Source organism: Bombina bombina, chromosome 4, assembly GCF_027579735.1.
Source record: "Bombina bombina isolate aBomBom1 chromosome 4, aBomBom1.pri, whole genome shotgun sequence".
In the NCBI taxonomy this organism is placed as follows: domain Eukaryota; kingdom Metazoa; phylum Chordata; class Amphibia; order Anura; family Bombinatoridae; genus Bombina; species Bombina bombina.
The window spans coordinates 684,264,305-684,284,804 of NC_069502.1; the positions used below are offsets into that span (position 1 = coordinate 684,264,305).

The following is a 20,500-nucleotide window of genomic DNA, read 5'->3' on the forward strand; positions in this document are numbered from 1 at the left end:
GTATTCACACCCCATTGTAAAGAACTTTAAGCAGCAAATCAGTATGCCTGTCCTGGGGCCTGCATGGGAGCGAGCTTCATGCACACTCATCTTATTTCCCTATTTAGTTTAAGGAAGTTTACTATTAAAGAGAGTTAAGTGAAATCTCATGAGATCACAGTAAAAGAGTTTGTCACCTCAGCACTGCTGATGCTAATTGGCTGCTGTTCATTTCTTCCTCTTCTTTTTTTTTTTAAACCTGCAGCTGGGCAGTAACTGAAAGATAAATCTTTAAACAGCAATTACTCTGGTAAGCTGAGGAAATTATGAGGTAAAATATCTTTTTTATTTACATAGAGATTCTCAGGTGATATTTTCCTGTCAGCTTTTTACAGTTATGCTGCATCACTTTCAAGTGATTTAGCATATAAGTATTATGTTCTTTTAAATCCCCTTTCTTCCCTATTCTGATGCTCGGTTTGAACTTCAGCAAGTCGTCTTTACCACGTCTAGATACCTAAATACATTGAGTTTTTGCCATGTGATTGGCTGATTAGCAATTTGTGTTACCAAGCAATACCTAATAAAGTGGCCGGTGAGTGTATGTATATATATATATATATATATATATATATATATATAAAAACATGTATGATGGGGACATGTTTGTGAGCACTGGCACATACTATTTTAATACTAAAGCCTAGTTTACATTGCTGCTGTTATATACGGTGTAAGCTAAGCCGGTGGTAACACAAAAAAAATCTCCATAGACTTTAATGGAGATAAATGTTATTACCACCATATATATAGAGAGAGAGAGATACTTAAATAAGAGATTATTTAGTATACCTATACTTATGTAAAGAAACATACACCTAGATTTAGAGTTCTGCGTTAGCCGTCAAAAGCAGCGTTAAGGGGTCCTAACTCTGCTTTTGGCCGCCCGCTGGTATTTAGAGTCAGACAGGAAAGGGTCTAATGCTCACTTCCAAGCCGTGACTTTTCCATTCCGCAGATCCCCTTTATGCCAATTGCGTATCCTATCTTTTCAATGGGATCTTCCTAACGCTGGTATTTAGAGTCTTGGCTGAAGTGAGCGGTAGACCCTCTACTGACAAGACTCCTAACACCAAAAAAAGTCAGTAGTTAAGAGCTTTATGGGCTAACGCCGGTTTATAAAGCTCTTAACTACTGTGCTCTAAAGTACACTAACACCCATAAACTACCTATGTACCCCTAAACTGAGGTCCCGCACATAGCCGCCACTATAATAAATATTTTTAACCCCTAATCTGACGACCGCACACCGCCGCAACCTACATTATCCCTATGAACTCCTAATCTGCTGCCCCTAACATCGCCGACACCTACATAATATTTATTAACCCCTAATCTGCCCCCCCAACGTCGCCGCTACCTAACTACACTTATTAACCCCTAATCTGTCGACCGGACCTCGCCTCCACTATAATAAATGTATTAACCCCTAAACCACCGCACTCCCACCTCACAAACACTATAATAAATTGTATTAACCCCTAATCTGCCCTCCCTAACATCGCCGCCACCTAACTTCAAGTATTAACCCCTAATCTGCCGACCGGACCTTGCTGCTACTATAATAAATGTATTAACCCCTAAAGCTAAGTCTAACCCTAACCCTAACACCCCCCTAAATGAAATATAATTTTAATCTAACGAAATAAATGAAATCTTATTAACTAAAGTATTCCTATTTAAAACTAAATACTTACCTGTAAAATAAACCCTAATATAGCTACAATATAACAAATAATTATATTGTAGCTATTTTAGGATTTGTATTTATTTTACAGGCAACTTTGTATTTATTTTAACTAGGTACAATAGCTATTAAATAGTTATTCACTATTTAATAGCTACCTAGTTAAAATAATTACAAAATTACCTGTAAAATAAATCCTAACCTAAGTTACAATTAAACCTAACACTACACTATCAATAAATTAATTAAATAAATTACCTACAATTACATACAATTAAATAAACTAAACTAAATTACAAAAACAAACAAACACTAAATTACAAAAAATAAAAAAAGATTACAAGAATATTAGGCTAATTACACCTACTCTAAGCCCCCTAATAAAATAAAAAAGCCCCCCAAAATAATAAAGGTCCCTACCCTATTCTAAATTAAAAAGTAACCAGCTCTTTTACCAGCCCTTAAAAGGGCTTTTTGCGGGGCATGCCCCAAAGTAATCAGCTCTTTTGCCTGTAAAAAAAATACAACCCCCCAACATTAAAACCCACCACCCACATACCCCTACTCGAACCCAAACCCCCCTTAAATAAACCTAACACTACCCCCCTGAAGATCTCCCTACCTTGGGTCGTCTTCACCCAGCCGGGCCGAAGTCTTCATCCGATGGGGCAGAAGAGGACATCCAGACCGGCAGAAGTCTTCATCCTATCCGGGCAGAAGAGGACATCCGGACCAGCAGACATCTTCATCCAAGTGGCATCTTCTATCTTCATCCATCCGGAGTGGAGCCATCTTCTTCCAGCCGACGCGGATCCATCCTCTTCATCCGACGCCTACTCGCAGAATGAAGGTTCCTTTAAATGACGTCATCCAAGATGGCATCCCTCGAATTCCGATTGGCTGATAGGATTCTATCAGCCAATCGGAATTAAGGTAGGAAAATCTGATTGGCTGATTAAATCAGCCAATCAGATTGAGCTCGCATTCTATTGGCTGATCGGAACAGCCAATAGAATGCAAGCTCAATCTGATTGGCTGATTTTTCCTACCTTAATTCCGACTGGCTGATAGAATCCTATCAGCCAATAGGAATTCGAGGGACGCCATCTTGGATGACGTCATTTAAAGGAACCTTCATTCTGCGAGTAGGCATCGGTTGAAGAGGATGGATCCGCGTCGGCTGGAAGAAGATGGCTCCGCTCCGGATGGATGAAGATAGAAGATGCCGCTTGAATGAAGATGTCTGCCGTTCCGGATGTCCTCTTCTGCCCCATCGGATGAAGACTTCGGCCCGGCTGGGTGAAGACGACTCAAGGTAGGGAGATCTTCAGGGGGGTAGTGTTAGGTTTATTTAAGGGGGGTTTGGGTTAAAGTAGGGGTATGTGGGTGGTGGGTTTTAATGTTGGGGGGGTTGTATTTTTTTTTACAGGCAAAAGAGCTGATTACTTTGGGGCATGCCCCGCAAAAAGCCCTTTTAATGGCTGGTAAAAGAGCTGGTTACTTTTTAATTTAGAATAGGGTAGGGACCTTATTATTTTGGGGGGCTTTTTTATTTTATTAGGGGGCTTAGAGTAGGTGTAATTAGTTTAATATTCTTGTAATCTTTTTTTATTTTTTGTAATTTAGTGTTTTGGTTTTTTTGTAATTTAGTTTAGTTTATTTAATTGTATGTAATTGTAGGTAATTTATTTTATTAATTTATTGATAGTGTAGTGTTAGGTTTAATTGTAACTTAGGCTAGGATTTATTTTACAGGTAACTTTGTAATTATTTTAACTAGGTAGCTATTAAATAGTAAATAACTATTTAAGAGCTATTGTACCTAGTTAAAATAAATACAAAGTTACCTGTAAAATAAATATAAATCCTAAAATAGCTACAATATAATTATTCGTAATATTGTAGCTATATTAGGGTTTATTTTACAGGTAAGTATTTAGTTTTAAATAGGAATACTTTAGTTAATAAGATTTAAATTATTTTGTTAGATTAAAATTATATTTAATTTAGGGGGGTGTTAGGGTTAGATTTAGCTCCGGTCGGCAGATTAGGGGTTAATACTTGAAGTTAGGGGTTAATACTATTTATTATAGGGTTTGCAAGGCAGGAGTGCGGCGGTTTAGGGGTTAATACATTTATTATAGTGGCGGCGAGGTCCGGTCGGCAGATTAGGGGTTAATAAGTGTAGGTAAGGTAGCGGCGACGTTGGGGGGCAGATTAGGGGTTAATAAATATAGGGGTCGGCGGTGTTAGGGGCAGCAGATTAGGGGTTCATAGGGATAATGTAGGTTGTGGCGGTGTACGGAACGGCAGATTAGGGGTTAATAATATAATGCAGGTGTAAGCGATAGCGGGGGCAGGAGATTAGGGGTTAATAAGTGTAAGGTTAGGGGTGTTTAGACTCGGGGTTCATGTTAGGGTGTTAGGTGCAGACTTAGAGAGTGTTTCCCCATAGGAAACAATGGGGCTGCGTTGGGAGCTTAACGCTGCTTTTTTGCAGGTGTTAGGTTTTTTTTCATCCCAAACTGCCCCATTGTTTCCTATGGGGGAATCGTGCACGAGCACGTTTTGCCAGCTTACCGCTACCGTAAGCAACGCTGGTATTGAGGGTTGAAGTGGAGCTAAATTCGGCTCAACGTACCCTTTTCTGAGCCTAACGCAGCCACTCAGACAACTCTCAATACCAGCGTTGTCTTAAGGGTGCGTTGGGAAAAAAAGCTGCGTTAGCTACGTGGGTCTTTACCGACAAAACTCTAAATCTAGGCGATAGATTTCATTATACACAATCCTATTAGCTCTGTCACTATGGGGCCTATTTATCAAAGTGTCAACTGAAAATACGCCGGAATTCCGCATCGTAATTGTTGCGAGATTGATCCGACCTAGTTATCAAAGCCTCAAGATCGGCAAATGTTGAAATTTGTGACGTAACATACGATCCGGCAATCTCAATCCGACGCAGATCGATGCTTACGTCATTACAGATGTTCCGAATACATATTCGGCTCTGTGGTTTTCAATCTGCAACCCTTGAGGCTGCGGATGCCATAGAAATCAATGGGAATATGAAAGCACCGAAAGCTTACGTTCGATGCTGCAAGAGAATGAAGCATACCCCATCGATTTCTATGGTAGAAAACAAGTTACGTTTACACCTAACACCCTAACATAAACCCAGAGTCTAAACACCCCTAATCTGCCGCCCCCGACATCGCCGCCACCTACATAATGTTATAATGTTATTAACTCCTATTTTGCCACCTCCGACCCTGCCACGATTAAATAAACTTATTAACCCCTAAACCTCTGGCCTCCCACATAACCACCACTAACTAAACTTATTAACTCCTAAACCTCTGGCCTCCCACATCACCACCACTAACTAAACCTATTAACCCCCTAAACCGTCAGCCCCCCACATCGCAAAAAACTAAATTAAGCTATTAACCCCTAAACCTAACAACCCCTTAACTTTAAATTAAAATTACAACATCCCTATCTTCAAATAAATAAAAAATTACCTGTAGAATTAAAATAAACTAATTTTAAACTATTAATTAACCTACCCTAACTATTATACTACAATTAAATTAAACTACCAATTAAATAAATTAAATTACATATTTAAAAAAACATAACTAGAGCTGCAACAACTAATCAATAATAATCGATTATGAAAATAGTTGTCAACGAATCTCATAATCGATTAGTTGGTTTGCAATTAGTTGGTCTGTGCATGTTACCAGCTGCATCACTCCTATGAGTTCCTGCACATGGATTGTGTTTTATAGTTATGTCCTTAGCCTAAAGGACATCTACAAACGTTTAATTTTCAGTTTTTCAGAACATAAGTTTACAACTACTCCTGGCTTATGTGCAACCCAGACATAAAATAGGAGTCGTCATTTGTATTGTTTATATTAAATCAGGTGATTTGGGACTATGCTTTGCATGATATAGTGACAAACCTGTTATTTACACCTAGCCCCAGATTTGCACAATTATTAGCTGATTGCATGTTATTGCTGATAATATGTACTGTATAGATAAATGTATAAGGCTTTGTCCTGTTATTGATATATAGTCCTTAGCGCTTTTTTTTATATATTTTTTTATTTAAATGTATTATGTACCAAATTCAACCTCTATAAGTATACATCTGTTATTTTAAGAGTGGACAATATATTTTTTCTCTAATTTTATAGCTGGTTATTTACCATTGTTAGAATAAAGTCCTGGCTTACTTTGTTGAGAGGCTCCTTGCATTGATGGAGGTATCAAAGATAGCTCTCATCCTATTGGCTGTTCCAATCAGCCAATAGGATTGAGCTCTGATCCTATTGGCTGTTCCAATCAGCCAATAGGATTGTGCTCTCATCCGATTGGCTGATTGCAACAGCCAATAGGATGAGAGCTCAATCCTATTGGCTGATTGGAACAGCCAATAGGATTTTAGCAGCTCTAATTCCTATTGGCTGATTGAAATCCTTCAGCCAATAGGAATGCAAGGGACGCCATATTGGATTGCGTCATTTGCATTGAAGAATCAGTTTACGGCGGCGACCGTATGAAGAGGATGCTCGACGCTGGATGTCTTCAGGATGGACCCGCTCCGCACTGGCTGGATGAAGATAGAAGAGGCCGCCTGGATGAAGACTTCGCCGGCTGGATGAGGAATTCACCAGATGGATGAAGACTACAAGAACTGTAAGTGGATCGTCGGAGGTTAGTGTTAGGTTTTTTTTAAGTTTTTTTTTGGGTGGCTTTTATTTTTAGATTCAGGTCTGGGCAGTAAAAGAGCTAAATGCCCTTTTAAGGGCAATGCCCATACAAATGCCCTTTTCAGGGCAATGGGTAGCTTATTTTAGATAGTTTTTTTTATTTGGGGGGGTTGGTTGGGTGGTGGGTTTTACTGTTGGGGGGGGTTTGTATTTTTTTTTGCCAGGTAAAAGAGCTGTTATCTTTGGGGCAATGCCCCACAAAAGACCCTTTTAAGGGCCATTGGTAGTTTATTGTAGGCTAGGGTTTTTTGATTTTGGGGGGGCTTTTTTATTTTGATAGGCTATTAGATTAGGTGTAAAAAAAAATATTTTTGATAATTTGGTTTGTTATTTTTCGTAATTTAGGACTTTGTAAGATTGTTTAATTGTATAATTAAATAATTTGAGTAGGGTTAGCTATTTTAATATGTCATTTAGTTTATTTAATTGGTAGTTTAATTTAATTGAAGTATAATAGTTAGGGTAGGCTAATTAATAGTTTAAAATTAGTTTATTTTAATTCTACAGGTAAGTTTTAATTTATTTGAAGATAGGGATGTTGTAATTTTAATTTAAAGTTAAGGGGTTGTTAGATTTAGGGGTTAATATCTTAATTTAGTTTTTTGCAATGTGGGGGGCTGACGATTTAGGGGTTAATAGGTTTAATTAGTGGTGGTGATGTGGGAGGCCAGAGGTTTAAGGGTTAATAAGTTTAGTTAGTGTCGGCTGTGTCGGGGAGTGGCGGAATAGGGGTTAATAACTTTATTTAGGTTGTGGCGATGTTGGGGAGTGGCGGGATAGGGGTAAAACATTTTAGTATAGTGGAGGCGTTTAGTGAAATGGTATAAATAAAGTTGGGAAAAAGCTTAATAGATGCGAGATCGATGATTGCTAGTTAACAACAGTCTGATGCTCATCGACCCGTACTTGGTGCCCGTGTTTTTGACGGCTTTTTTTATAAATAAGGAGAGCGTATTGAGATCCGTGGCCGCAATGATTGCCGTTGTTAGGCAAGCATATTGATGCCGGCGAAGGCAACATAGTTGACACTTTGATAAATATGCCCCAATATGTGTGTATAAATATATATATATATATATATATATATAATATATCATATATAATTAAGCCATCGTTGTTTTGTTTTTGTTATAAATCTGCACCAAAACTGTGCTTTTGGTTTTTAATTATGTAAAAACCACTTTTGCACAGATTAATAAAATGACTTTATAGCAGTTATAGTAACAGTTAGCAATATATATATATATATAGCATATGTTATAAAATGCATTGGTGTCAGTGGGTAACGGGCAGTTGGCTGTTACCTGTCCTGTATAACTACTGTTAGCAAAAAAAACAGTGGCCATGCTGGCCTGCCTAACTCCAAAATCAGTGAATAGTTCTATAATCCATTAAACAGGGTCTGACTCTAACAGTGACTCCTAGTCCTACTGTTGATGTGCAGTTGCCAGCCAGCCTCCTTAGAGTCTCCTGCTCTGTCCAGTTTGCCCATCTTTAAACTTGTGAAAAAGGGTGTGTGTACAAGCGCTAAGGTAATCCCCAAGCTGTATCCAAACAGAGATCCTAACCAACCTCCAAAAAATATGCACAAGTAGTAAGAAGTGAATACAGCGCCAACAAGAGGCCAAGGGATAAATATACTCACAGAGAGATAAAAGAAGATTATTTAATGAACCATGTTAAAAAGCATCAGTAATAAAAGACTATATATAAAAAATGTAAAAAGCACATATAAATAAAATTACAAATACAGGAATATCTTACAGAAGCGGCTCAAAGGGCCAAAGCTGATAATTACAATAAAAACAGAGGTAATAACAGGTGATCAGTGTGAGTGGTACACCAGAATAAGAGTGTATACTGATAAAACAGAATTAGCCTAAGTACAACTGTAGCAAGTGCATCAAGCAAAAAACTAATAAACAATAATACAAACAATAGTGTTCAAAATTAGTGTTACAAAAATAGTGTTCCAAAAAATAAAAAAATGCACTGCAGTGCAAAAAAAGGGGGGTAGCAAAATAATTGTATAGATACAATCAAATAGTGAGTGAGTGCAAATGGATATAAAAATGCTAGCTACTTAATCCAGTGAGGTTAAGATATAATTAAATAAAATACACAATATGCAATAACATAAAAAATAAAATACACAATATGCAATAACATAAAAAATAAAATATAAAATATAATCCAAAAAAGTGTTCAAAAAGTTGATCAACAAATGTTAGTGAAGAACAAAAATAAGTCAATCAAAACTAAAAAATGGAAAAAATGGGTGATGAAAAGCAAGGTGAAAGTGAGGAAATTGATTCCTTCCAATGTTAGTTACTTTAACAGATCCAAATTCCTGAGTGTGGTTGCTGAAGTAGCTGATTGGATCCTAGCACCTGTCAGCTGCTCCTATGGTATCCTAAAAAGTGTCCCTGTAAAAAAAAGAAATTCACAACATAGTGTATCCAATATGAGAATGAAGTAAAGATTAAAGTAATGCTTACCAATATGTCAACGCGTTTCTGCCCTCAAAAAAGGGCCTTTCTCAAGACTAGCTTTTTTTTTACAGGGACACTTTTTAGGATACCATAGGAGCAGCTGACAGGTGCTAGGATCCAATCAGCTACTTCAGCAACCACACTCAGGAATTTGGATCTGTTAAAGTAACTAACATTGGAAGGAATCAATTTCCTCACTTTCACCTTGCTTTTCATCACCCATTTTTTCCATTTTTTAGTTTTGATTGACTTATTTTTGTTCTTCACTAACATTTGTTGATCAACTTTTTGAACACTTTTTTGGATTATATTTTATATTTTATTTTTTATGTTATTGCATATTGTGTATTTTATTTTTTATGTTATTGCATATTGTGTATTTTATTTAATTATATCTTAACCTCACTGGATTAAGTAGCTAGCATTTTTATATCCATTTGCACTCACTCACTATTTGATTGTATCTATACAATTATTTTGCTACCCCCCTTTTTTTGCACTGCAGTGCATTTTTTTATTTTTTGGAACACTATTTTTGTAACACTAATTTTGAACACTATTGTTTGTATTATTGTTTATTAGTTTTTTGCTTGATGCACTTGCTACAGTTGTACTTAGGCTAATTCTGTTTTATTAGTATACACTCTTATTCTGGTGTACCACTCACACTGATCACCTGTTATTACCTCTGTTTTTATTGTAATTATCAGCTTTGGCCCTTTGAGCCGCTTCTGTAAGATATTCCTGTATTTGTAATTTTATTTATATGTGCTTTTTACATTTTTTATATATAGTCTTTTATTACTGATGCTTTTTAACATGGTTCATTAAATAATCTTCTTTTATCTCTCTGTGAGTATATTTATCCCTTGGCCTCTTGTTGGCGCTGTATTCACTTCTTACTACTTGTGCATCTTTAAACTTGTGGCAACAGCTCGCCCTTATGTAGTGCTGGCATGGTAACTAACTCCCCCCTTCCCTCTCACTCATCACTGGCTGCCCTCCGGTCCCCCCAGTCGGCCCCTACTCACTCTTTCTGATACAGAAAGCACACAATGCGCAGTGTGTTGTTGGGGCACAGTAACCCCACTCTGCAGACTCTTCACTACCCAGTCTTGGCCTCAGCTCTGCCTCTAGTCTCAGTCTCACCGATGCAGTTGGGGCCCAGCCTTGAAACCACTCCTCCAGGGTCCCCAGGAGAGCAGAGTGTAGCCTCCTGTTCCCTCTGCCTGTGTGGTCCCTATTCACCCTAGCCTCTCTGTTAGAGACAGTGAGTAGGGACCATACATGCAGAAGGAATAGTAACAGCTTACTCTGAGGCAGTCTGGGGGTCAGGGCAAGGACAGGCACAGTAACCTGCTCCCCCCCCCCCCAGCAACATAACTCTTCCCTTCTCTCATTACACCCCCCCCCCCCGCACCAAGACACGTTGCATCACTCTCCCTACTCACCCATGAAACTTCAAAAAATGCAGTGCTCTCTTCTAAGGCAGTTAGTGCCTGCTGCAGCACTGCTCTGATGGGTGGGGCTGGGTGGGCCCCTGGGCCCTGAGACCATCAGGCCCCTGAGTACAGTCACCCCTGTCACCCCCAGATGGTGGCCCTAGATGTAATACATCTTTACTTTACTTGCAAGCAAACCCACGGAGCAATACAATATTTTATTATTTTGTTTTGTAAAATATTAAACAAAAATGTTTGCCTGGTTGCATCTAAATGACTGTATTTTAAAAACGTATCACTATTTGTCACTATCTACTCATGTCCTGAATAAAATGTGTTTTTGTTTTCAAATCATGTACACCAATAGAGCTGGGGGTAATGTCCTTATCAGCCAGCAAGTTATTTATTTGTCCTTTGGAAGGGGCTGTTCCCAAACATTCACTTCCTGTAACATTTTACACAGGTTTCAAAGTCTCTATAAAGTCATGTTATTTAGTTATTGATACTTAGAAGCAGCGTTTTAAAATATGCTACAATTTTTGTTATTGTAAAAACAATTGTTCCAGTATTGAGAAAACATTTTTCTTTTAATGTTTGTGAGATATTTTATTGTCTACCAATAAAGCAGTGGGAGATCTTTTTGTTAGCCAGTGAGCATTCTGTCTCTAGGATCCAATTTGTACAGACATTCAATTCCTGACAGCTTCAAAATAAAGATAAACAGTTTTAACGTGTTACCTTCTCTGGAACATCCTCTGACCCTTTACCACTGTCTGTTGGGGTACCACAAGGCTCTGTCCTCGGTCCCCTTCTCTTCTCAATTTACATATCATCCCTAGGTTCCTTAATGCATTCCCATGGGTTTCAATACCATTTGTATGCTGATGATACCCAAATCTACATTTCTGCACCAGACCTATCATAGGCTTACATATGAGCCTAGCTGCTTTGTAGATCACCATCATGAGAGATGATTTACAGTGAAACTCTTGGCAGGGCCCTCTATCCCTTTGCTTACGATAACTGTCACCTTGCATATTAGACCCATGTCTTTAGCGCTGCAGAACCTGTTGGCGCTCTACAAATAACTGATACTAATAATTATAACATAAAAAATAAAACTTGCAAAAGTAAAAGAGAAATACAGTAAAAACAACAAGACAACTTTGTCAGCATTAAACTAGCAAGATATGACAGGGAGACAATATACTTCACAGGAAAGATAGACTAATTATGAATATTGCATGGTTGGAAAATCTATAAGGAAAAAAAACAACCACACTTCTGGAATACCCAGAACACCCACAACCAGTCCTAAATACACCTTTTGTTCTATCCAGTGAGACTTTTTTATTACAACAAAACAGACAAGCACATACATTACATAAACAATTTTACACTCTAGTACTTGGTAAGGTCTGGTTTGACCAGGCCGTTACAGGTTAGGGATTCCCGTATGTTCCCTCCCTTTTTACCCACTATACTCCATTCTCTCTACTCTTTCCCTTTTCCCCTTATTTTGTATAACATTGAAAATTTATATCCTCTTTTTTTCTCTTCTTCACCCACCAGCTGTGGCTTTTAAATTAATTTGCTGTGGAATTAACCTCTTAAGGACATGTGACTGAATTTTTCCGTCATAAAACAATTGAGCAAACTGAAAGCTGTGTCCTTAAAGGCTTAAGGAGGTGCTGGGCAGATCCAACTCCCCTGTGCTCAAGGAGAGATCCTTGTTGAGAGGTGAACTTGTCCTTTCATAAATTATCTATGTGTAAAGTTCACTCATATACTGCATGGACTCAATTTAGACTTACAAAGAGCATCTGCAATGTTATAATGTTTTGTTTTGTTAATGTTAAAATATATACTTGCCCTTGTATGCATTCTTATTTGAATGGATTCCATATTATAGGTTTCTACTATGCACTTCAAAAATTAATTAATAAAAACATTTGTAAGCATGTTTGTCCTGAGTGTTGCGTTTGTAATTATTGTTTTTCCACATTACTAGCGCTTCTCATCTGATGTGCAACGGTGCAAGATATCATGTATTGGACACCTCAGACAACTATAGATGTGAATGGCAGGAACACACACTAATGAAATGCAGGAAAAAAATAGGTGAAGCAAGCCTCAATAAATTATGAATGTGAACTTTCCTTTATAACGAGGCCCTTCGAAAACCTCATAAGCATCTGTAAATCTAGCGCACTGACTGAACCATTGGGGAACCATTGCAACAAAGCACTTAAAGGGACAGTAAAGTCAGAATTAAACTTTTATGATTCCAATAGAACATACAATTTTTAACAACTTTCCAATTTACTTCTACAATCAAATTTGAACAGTAAACCTAGGTAGGCTGATAGGAGCTTAGGAGTGTGCACATGTCTATAGCAGTCTACAGCAGCAGTGTTTGTAACTATGTATAACATTGCTATAAACAATGTTGCAAACACTGCTGCCAGATGGCTAAAGATGTGCACACTTCTGACCTCACCTGCGGTTACTCTTCAACAAGATACCAACATAACTAAGAAAAAATGATAATAAAGGTAAATTGGACTGTTGGTTAAAATGTCATACACTATCCAATTAATTTAAGTTTAATTTTGACTTTACTATCCCTTTAAAATCTGGCTTGTAGGGTTGTCCCTTTAAAGGAATTTCAGACAATTTATCATTATAACATGGGATAGAGGCAATATATTATGATTTAATATGTCTATAATGGCAACATTTCAGACAAGTAAAAACTGACAAATAATACAGTATCAAGCAGCGGATTACTCAATAATAGGCTGAGGGATGACATATTTTACTCTGGTGCTTTCTTAAATCACGTAAATGACTGGCTTTCATCATGGGGTTTATTTCTTATGTCTGTATTAAGAATATATATGTTTCAAAGAGGTCCTAAAACAATATCAAACCCAAGATCATACTATATTTGCATGTTGAAGTTTCATGTTCAAAAATCAGATTTTTTTTTGTCAAGTCATCAGGCCATTTTTATTTGATCTCTTGTATGTAGTTTATTTTAAATCAAAATTAGTGAAGAAATGTAGTATATGCCTACATTTGGATAAATCTGGGAAAAAAACTCAAAAGTTTAAACAATGTATTGCTTCAGCAAAGGAAGGTGCATTAATTTGCATTTGATGAAAACGTACAATTTATATAATTTGATAACAATGGGTATATTGTTTGTATCCCACAAACTCGTATCAATAGTTGGTAAACTGGTACTATAATTTATTTTATATTAAAAAGCAAGATTAAGTTTGTTTGCAAAATACTACTGAGTCCTGTATAAAATATAGATTGCATCACTATAACCTAAGATTAAATTCAGTATTCCAGAAAACAAATTGCAGACTGTAGATAAGTGTAAACCCTTTGGCTATATGAGACCTCTGCAGCATCACATGTGAACTAAATGTAGTTTTAAAACCAATGATGTAAACAGAAATATGAAACTTATGTTATATAATCTCCCTAGTAGATTATAAAAAACACTTTTCAGAGAAATTGTATATTTGTGTTTGAGCTATGATGTGCAGGAGAATATTCTAACTCTAACACAGATCTGCTGTGGCCTACACCAGGAATGGGCAGCTAGTAGCCCAAAGGCCTCATACGGCCTTCTGCACTAGTCTTTGTGGCATCAGGGAAAAAAAACAGAATGTGTGCCATAGTTTTTGTGGCCCAAGGAAAAGACAGACATAAAAATGTGTGCTTTGGGTGGCCAAAACTCAAAATTGTGACCTGCAGTTGTCATGTGTTAGGAAGCTGTCCATCCCAGGCCTACACCAGTTGGAAGTAAGACACTTTGGAAATCTCATATTTTCAGGCCTAGTTTCTGACTGTTCCCTCACAAATGCAACTGCACAAAATGTTCCTTCTCCATTTCTTGGCCTAATAAATACATATTGATTGGAATCATCTAGCAGTTATTCCAATAATATTATAAAATAATGTGTTACACATATTATAGAGACAATAGTATACCTTAATCATGGTAAATTATACCCTTGGTAAAATAAATTTGATGTGTAGTTTTTTTTACATCATCTATTGTCAAACTTTTAAAAACTTTTAAAAATGAAATAATATTACTACTGCATATTGTCCAAAATTTAGGAATAAAATAAATGTACTGGAAATCATCAGTGTAAATAAGTCAATTTATTTCCTCTTTTTGCGAATTTCATGGTTTGCAGACCATGTTGGCTTACAAAATCTTTAGGGCCTTTTTTTTAGCTTTATATTGTAATATATATGTGTTCAGCCTTTTTATCCAGAACCTGCACAGCAAGATAAAAAGCTCTCAAGCTGAAAGGTACCTAATATTCTTTAAAGGGACAGTTGACCCAAAATTTTTTTATTGTTTAAAAAGATAGATAATCCCTTTTATCAGAGGCGTAACTAAATACCACAGGGCCCAGGTGCAAGAATCTAAGAAGCCCCCCCCCCCACCCCCCAAAAAAGTGAATTTGATACATATCTTTTTTTGTTTTTTTTACATTTAACATAGAAAAAATGTGAATCAGATTACATATCTGTACTTAACCCACCAGTACTGTATATAGTGAGTTAGTGACACAGTCTATAATCTGCCGGTGAGATGGCTGACCTGACCCTACCCGCCCCAGCACTTTATAAAGTGACCACAGTAGTCTGGGACATGGTCCAGCCCCCCCCGTACTGTATATAGTGGTACTGTATAGTGACACTGTTTACCCCCCGCCCCCCCCCCCATGCTGTAGTAACAAGGTCTGTAATTTGCTGGTTCCACAAACATACACACACAGTCACATACATACATACACACACACACATGCATAAATACACACACAGTCACATACATACATACACACACAGTCACATACATACATACACACACACACACACACACATACATGCATAAATACACACACAGTCACATACATACATCCACATATACACATACACATAAACACCAATGGGTAAAACAGAAACACTAACCCCTCGCAATTTTGACCTCTGCACCGCCTGTAGTTTCGCCCCTGCCTTTTATTACCCATTCCCCAGTTTTGCAGAGAAAACATGGTTATATTAATACACTTTTTACCTCTGTGATTACCTTGTTTCTAAGCATCTTCTGACAGCCCCCTAATCACATGGCTTTTTATTTCTTATCTATAGACTTGCATTTAAGCCAATTAGTGCTGTGTTGTTAGAACCCATGGGCGTGAGCTCAATGTTATCTATATGGCTCACATGAACTAGCATTCCCCTGTTGTGAAGAGCTAATAAAAAGCATGTGATAAGAGGTTGACTGTAGTGACTTAAAAACAGGCAGAAATTTAGAGGTTTAAAGGCTATAGAGTATATTAATATAACAATGTGGTTGTGCAAAGCTGGGGAATGGGTAGTATAGGCATTATCTATCTTTTTAAACAATGACAATGTTTGTGTTGACTGTCCCAGGGGGCCCCACAGTACTAAAGAGACTTCTTAGATAATCTCACCAAAGTGGAGAGCTTTAGATTATTGGGCATTAAATATTGTCAGTGATGTTGACAAAAAGAAACAAAGCAAATAAATGTAATAGCTAATCTTATTTTATAATGGAATTTAAATGCTTCAGATTCTTGTAATACAGGAAAGGCAACTTTAGGGTTCAGTATTATTACTGATCACATTCTCTAACTAAGATATAATTATTTGATTGTTTTAACTATATTAAACTTAATATTTTAACAATAGCATATGCATATATAATCGCATATGGGTCTAAAATGTTTAGTGAATAAGAGGAAATCTATCTACATACTGTATATATTGCCACTAAGCAGCATACATTGTTGAAGCCCGCACTCTACTCCAAAAATCAATGATGTGTTACAATAATAAAAAAGTTTGACTTGGTATTAAAAACAAAAAAACTTTACCTTGGTATTTGTTTGAAATGAATTTTAAAGCAACATTGTATGTATTATATATTGTACACTTAAAAAGGGACATAGTAACATATGTAACATAGTAGATGAGGTTGAAAAAAGATTGAAGTCCATTGAGTTCAACCTATGCAATATACTTACAAAAAAGCTCTAGCAGAGTTTAAATGAATCCCATTAAAAAGGTGACCCATTTAACACAAGCAATCATATTCCTGAATTCTGTTTCTAGACAGAAATGTATCTAAACAATTTTAAATGTATCTAAGGCATTGACATTTACCACATCCTCAGGTAATGAGTTCCACAATTTGATTGCTCTTAGAGTGAAAAAACATTTACGTTGCAAGAGATTAAATCTCCTTTCCTCCAGCCTTAAAGTGAATGTAAATTTTGATGCTAAAGTGCCCGGTTTTTAAAACTTCGATTAAAAACAGGGGCACTTTAATTCATCAAAATTTACATTTCACTCCTGTTGTGAAAAAAACTTACCTTTTAATCTTCACAGCAGCTCCAGCTTCCTCCACCCGTTTCAAAGCCTCTTCCTGGGTCTAAAATGAGGCATCCGGCTTCCTCCAATCACAGCGTTGAATCAGACACTGATTCCCCCGGGGGGAAAGCTGTGATTGGAGGATGATCTATCAATCATTTCTGACATCAGAAATGGCTTGTGAGTCTGGAGGAAGCTGGAGCTGCTGTGAAGATTAAAAGGTAAGTTTTTTTTCACAACAGGAGTGAAATTTAAATTTTGATGAATTAAAGTGCCCCTGTTTTTAATCGAAGTTTTAAAAAACGGGCACTTTAGAATCAAAATTTACATTCACTTTAAATTGTGACCTCTTGTCACAAACAATTTTCTTGAAATAAAGAGAGCTTCTGTATATGGGCCTTGAATGTATTTGTATAAACTAATCATGTCACCTCTCAAATGCCTTTTTTCTAGAGACAATAGATCCAGTTTGGCTAGCCTATCCTCATAGTTTAAAGTCTCCATTCCCCTTATTAGCTTTGCAGCCCTTCCCTGAACTTTTTCAAAGTCTGTAATGTCTTTTTTAAAGATCGGTCTCCAGAACTGCACTAGTTTCTCAAGGTGAGATCTAACCAGGGATTTATATAGTGACAGAATTATGCTTTCCTCCCTTGCATCAATGCCTCTTTTAATACATGCTAGTATCTTATTAGCCTTAGAAGCCATTGCCCAGTATTGTGCACCCATCTTTAGTTTGCAATCTATTACTACTTCCAAATCCATTTCCTCCTCTGTTTGGCTAAGTCTAGTCCCATTTAAACAATATAATGTCTTCTTATATGTACTTCCAAAATGTAGAACCTTTAATTTTCCAGTATTAAGTCTCATTTTCCATTTACCTGCCCATTCTTCTATTTTTTTAGATCCCCTTGAAAAGCAAATTCATCCTACACTGACCTTATGACCTTACACAACTTTGTATAATCTGCAAACTAGAGATGTTGCTATTTAATCCTTGCTCCAAGTCATTAAAGGGACCCTAAACCCAAATGTTTTTCTTTCATGAAGTTGCTTAAAATGGCATGCTCTATCTAAATCATGAAAGAAAAAAGGTGGGTTTAGTATCCCTTTAATAATTTTTTTTTAAAAAAAAACATCAGGGCCCAGTACTAATCCCTGGGGACGCTACTGATTACCTTTGCCCAATCTGAGTATGATCCCTTTACTACTATTCGTTGCTCCCTGTCTTTTATCCAGTTTTTTTTTTTATCCATAAACTAACATTTTCAGCTATTCCCAGTCCCTTAACGACCAGTGACATACCCTGTATGTCGCTGGTCTTTGAATAGGGATTTTTTTTTTTATAGCGCAGTCTCACCACTAGTAGCAAGACCAGTGCTACTATGACCTGAAAACCCTTAATGACCAGCGACATACCGGGTACATCACAGTCATTAAGGGGTTAATTTTGTACATTATTCTCTCATGTGGCACTGTATCAAACACCTTTGCATAATGCAAGTATATCACATCAACTGATTCCCCTTTATCTATAATTTTATTTACTTCCTCATCTAATTAGATCTTGAAATCAATTTCTTTTTTCTTTCATGAGAAAGAATATAGCATACAGTTTTAAATACAACTTTCAAATTAGATAAAAGATTCAAATTTGAAATGTGGTTACAATTGCATGCATGCTCTATCTGAATAATGAAAGTTTCATTTTTACTTTACTGTCCCTTTAAGTATAAATGGTTCTCATTGAAATTGAAACTACCAAGTATCTTTGTGCACTACTTAGTAGGGAAAAATATCACATGAAAATAAACTTTTTGTTTCTCAGTGAAATAACATAATTTTGTTAAACATATCTAAATTAATGTTTAAGATGAAACAAGGGGGTAAATAACACAATGTTCCTTTAAGCAATAATAAAGATTTTAACAAAACTAGTATGTAAACAGCTAACTTACATAAGCCACAATTTAATTATCATTGGTGAGTGTTACCTATAACCTGGCTAATATGTAAGCAAAGAACATGGCCTATGCCTAGGTTTGCATACCAGAAGAGGGGCAGGCAACTACAAAGTAGTCGAGTCACATTATGCATCAATATGATTATTTTTCATACCTGCCATAGATTTTAAATTTGAAAAGATTCAAAACAAAACAGAAAAAAGAATGGGGGAAAATCGAAAGAAAATGAGCCTAATACAGCAAAGTCAAAACAATGTATACCTCTAACTGAAATCTTTTTTTAACTCTAGTGATTATAGCTGTGCTTTAAAAATGTAATAGTTCAAACAAAAACTAAATATATAACACAAGTTAGAAACAGACAGGTAACTTGACAGTTTATTGTAATTATATGTCACCATCTCTGACCTTGTGTTGCTTCCACATGATACCAAGTGCTTTCATCTCGTGCTTGGCATGCTTGCCCCCCTGAAGACACTGGTAGCACACTGGGTTCCTGCAATTTAGACAGTACATACTGTAGTTCTCTAGCTCATGATCCGCACAGGTGGGGAATCTACGTGCAGTGTTGGGTGGGGCCAAAGCAGTACTGCCCTGCTTGAGTGTGCCACTTCCAGAAGCAGTTAGCTGTGGTGGTGACACCAGTCTGTGTTTGGCAAAGGGGCCCCGAGTAGGGTGACATTTTTTCTGACAGGAAGAGCAATATAAGACATCACATTGCTCACACATGACAGCAGCCTCTGCTGGATTTGTATCACACAGTTGACACCTCATGTTGGCACTACATCCACCAGTGGCTCCATCCGATACCCCGTTGCCCTCTGCTCCTGGCACTTGACCACGCTCCTGCTGGTACCTTTGCACTATAGTCTCCAACAAACGGTTGCGCTGGAAGCCACGCAACCCTCTCTCATCCAGGGATGCGCTTCGGTGGCACTGCGGACAAGTAATGGAGGAGGAGCTGCACAGGTTTCCATGAAGTCCCCTAGAAGATGCTCCCGAAGCTCCGGCCAAGGATGGTGCTGGTGCCGGAGGCAATACTCTTACACCATTGGGTGATTTGAGGCTAGGAGTATAAGAGCCGTAGCCACTATCTGTCTCGCTATGTAGGCTCATTTTATCCAGATGGTCCGGGTAATCATAATCTGCCCCCATTAACATCATTGGGCGGGCAGTATGGGGCAGATGCTCACTCTCGGGAGTCTGCACTACAATGGTCCTAGCACAAGGAAGACACACATTGTGTGAGCAAGGTAGGATCAGGGGTTCCCGGAAAAATGAGCCACAAACTGGGCATTTCAGTTCTTCCTCCATGACTCCTTTTTGCTTGCTTTTTTTCCTCTCACCAACAATGTGTCATGGGAGGGGATATGGGAGACCTCTGGGGATAAGGTTAAGAAGTGAGGAAAGAATTGTTAATGAATAAAGGTGAGTATGAATAAAAATGAGCAAAACTATTAATTCATTAACAGCAATGAACTGGAAATGAAGGGAACTAGTGAATGAATGGTAATCTAAGGTTATGAGTATGCAAAACCAGTGGAAAATAGAATAGTATCACTGGACTACAAAGAAATGAAAGAGTAAATTAAAAGGCGATGCAGATTTAATACAGAGCAGGTGGTGGCTGAATAGTCTGGGTATGAATCCTCCAATCTGTGCGATT

General features: G+C 37.3%; 1 protein-coding gene across 11 annotated transcripts in view; it reads right to left on the reverse strand.

The window, feature by feature from the left end:
- TRIM67 (tripartite motif containing 67) overlaps window positions 1-20,148 on the reverse strand; it is a 162,235-nt gene extending 142,087 nt beyond the window's left edge. For 9 of the 11 annotated variants that reach the window (XM_053710841.1, XM_053710838.1, XM_053710840.1 and 6 more), the window contains exons 1-2: window positions 19,674-20,148; window positions 19,243-19,631 (exon numbers count right to left, since the gene is read on the reverse strand). In XM_053710841.1, the coding sequence (XP_053566816.1) occupies window positions 19,243-19,631; window positions 19,674-20,148 (864 nt within the window). Of the gene's footprint in view, window positions 1-19,242 lie in introns of all 11 variants that reach the window. The other 2 variants (XM_053710831.1, XM_053710830.1) reach the window with 1 other exon arrangement.
- Between the last annotated feature and the right edge of the window lie 352 nt (window positions 20,149-20,500).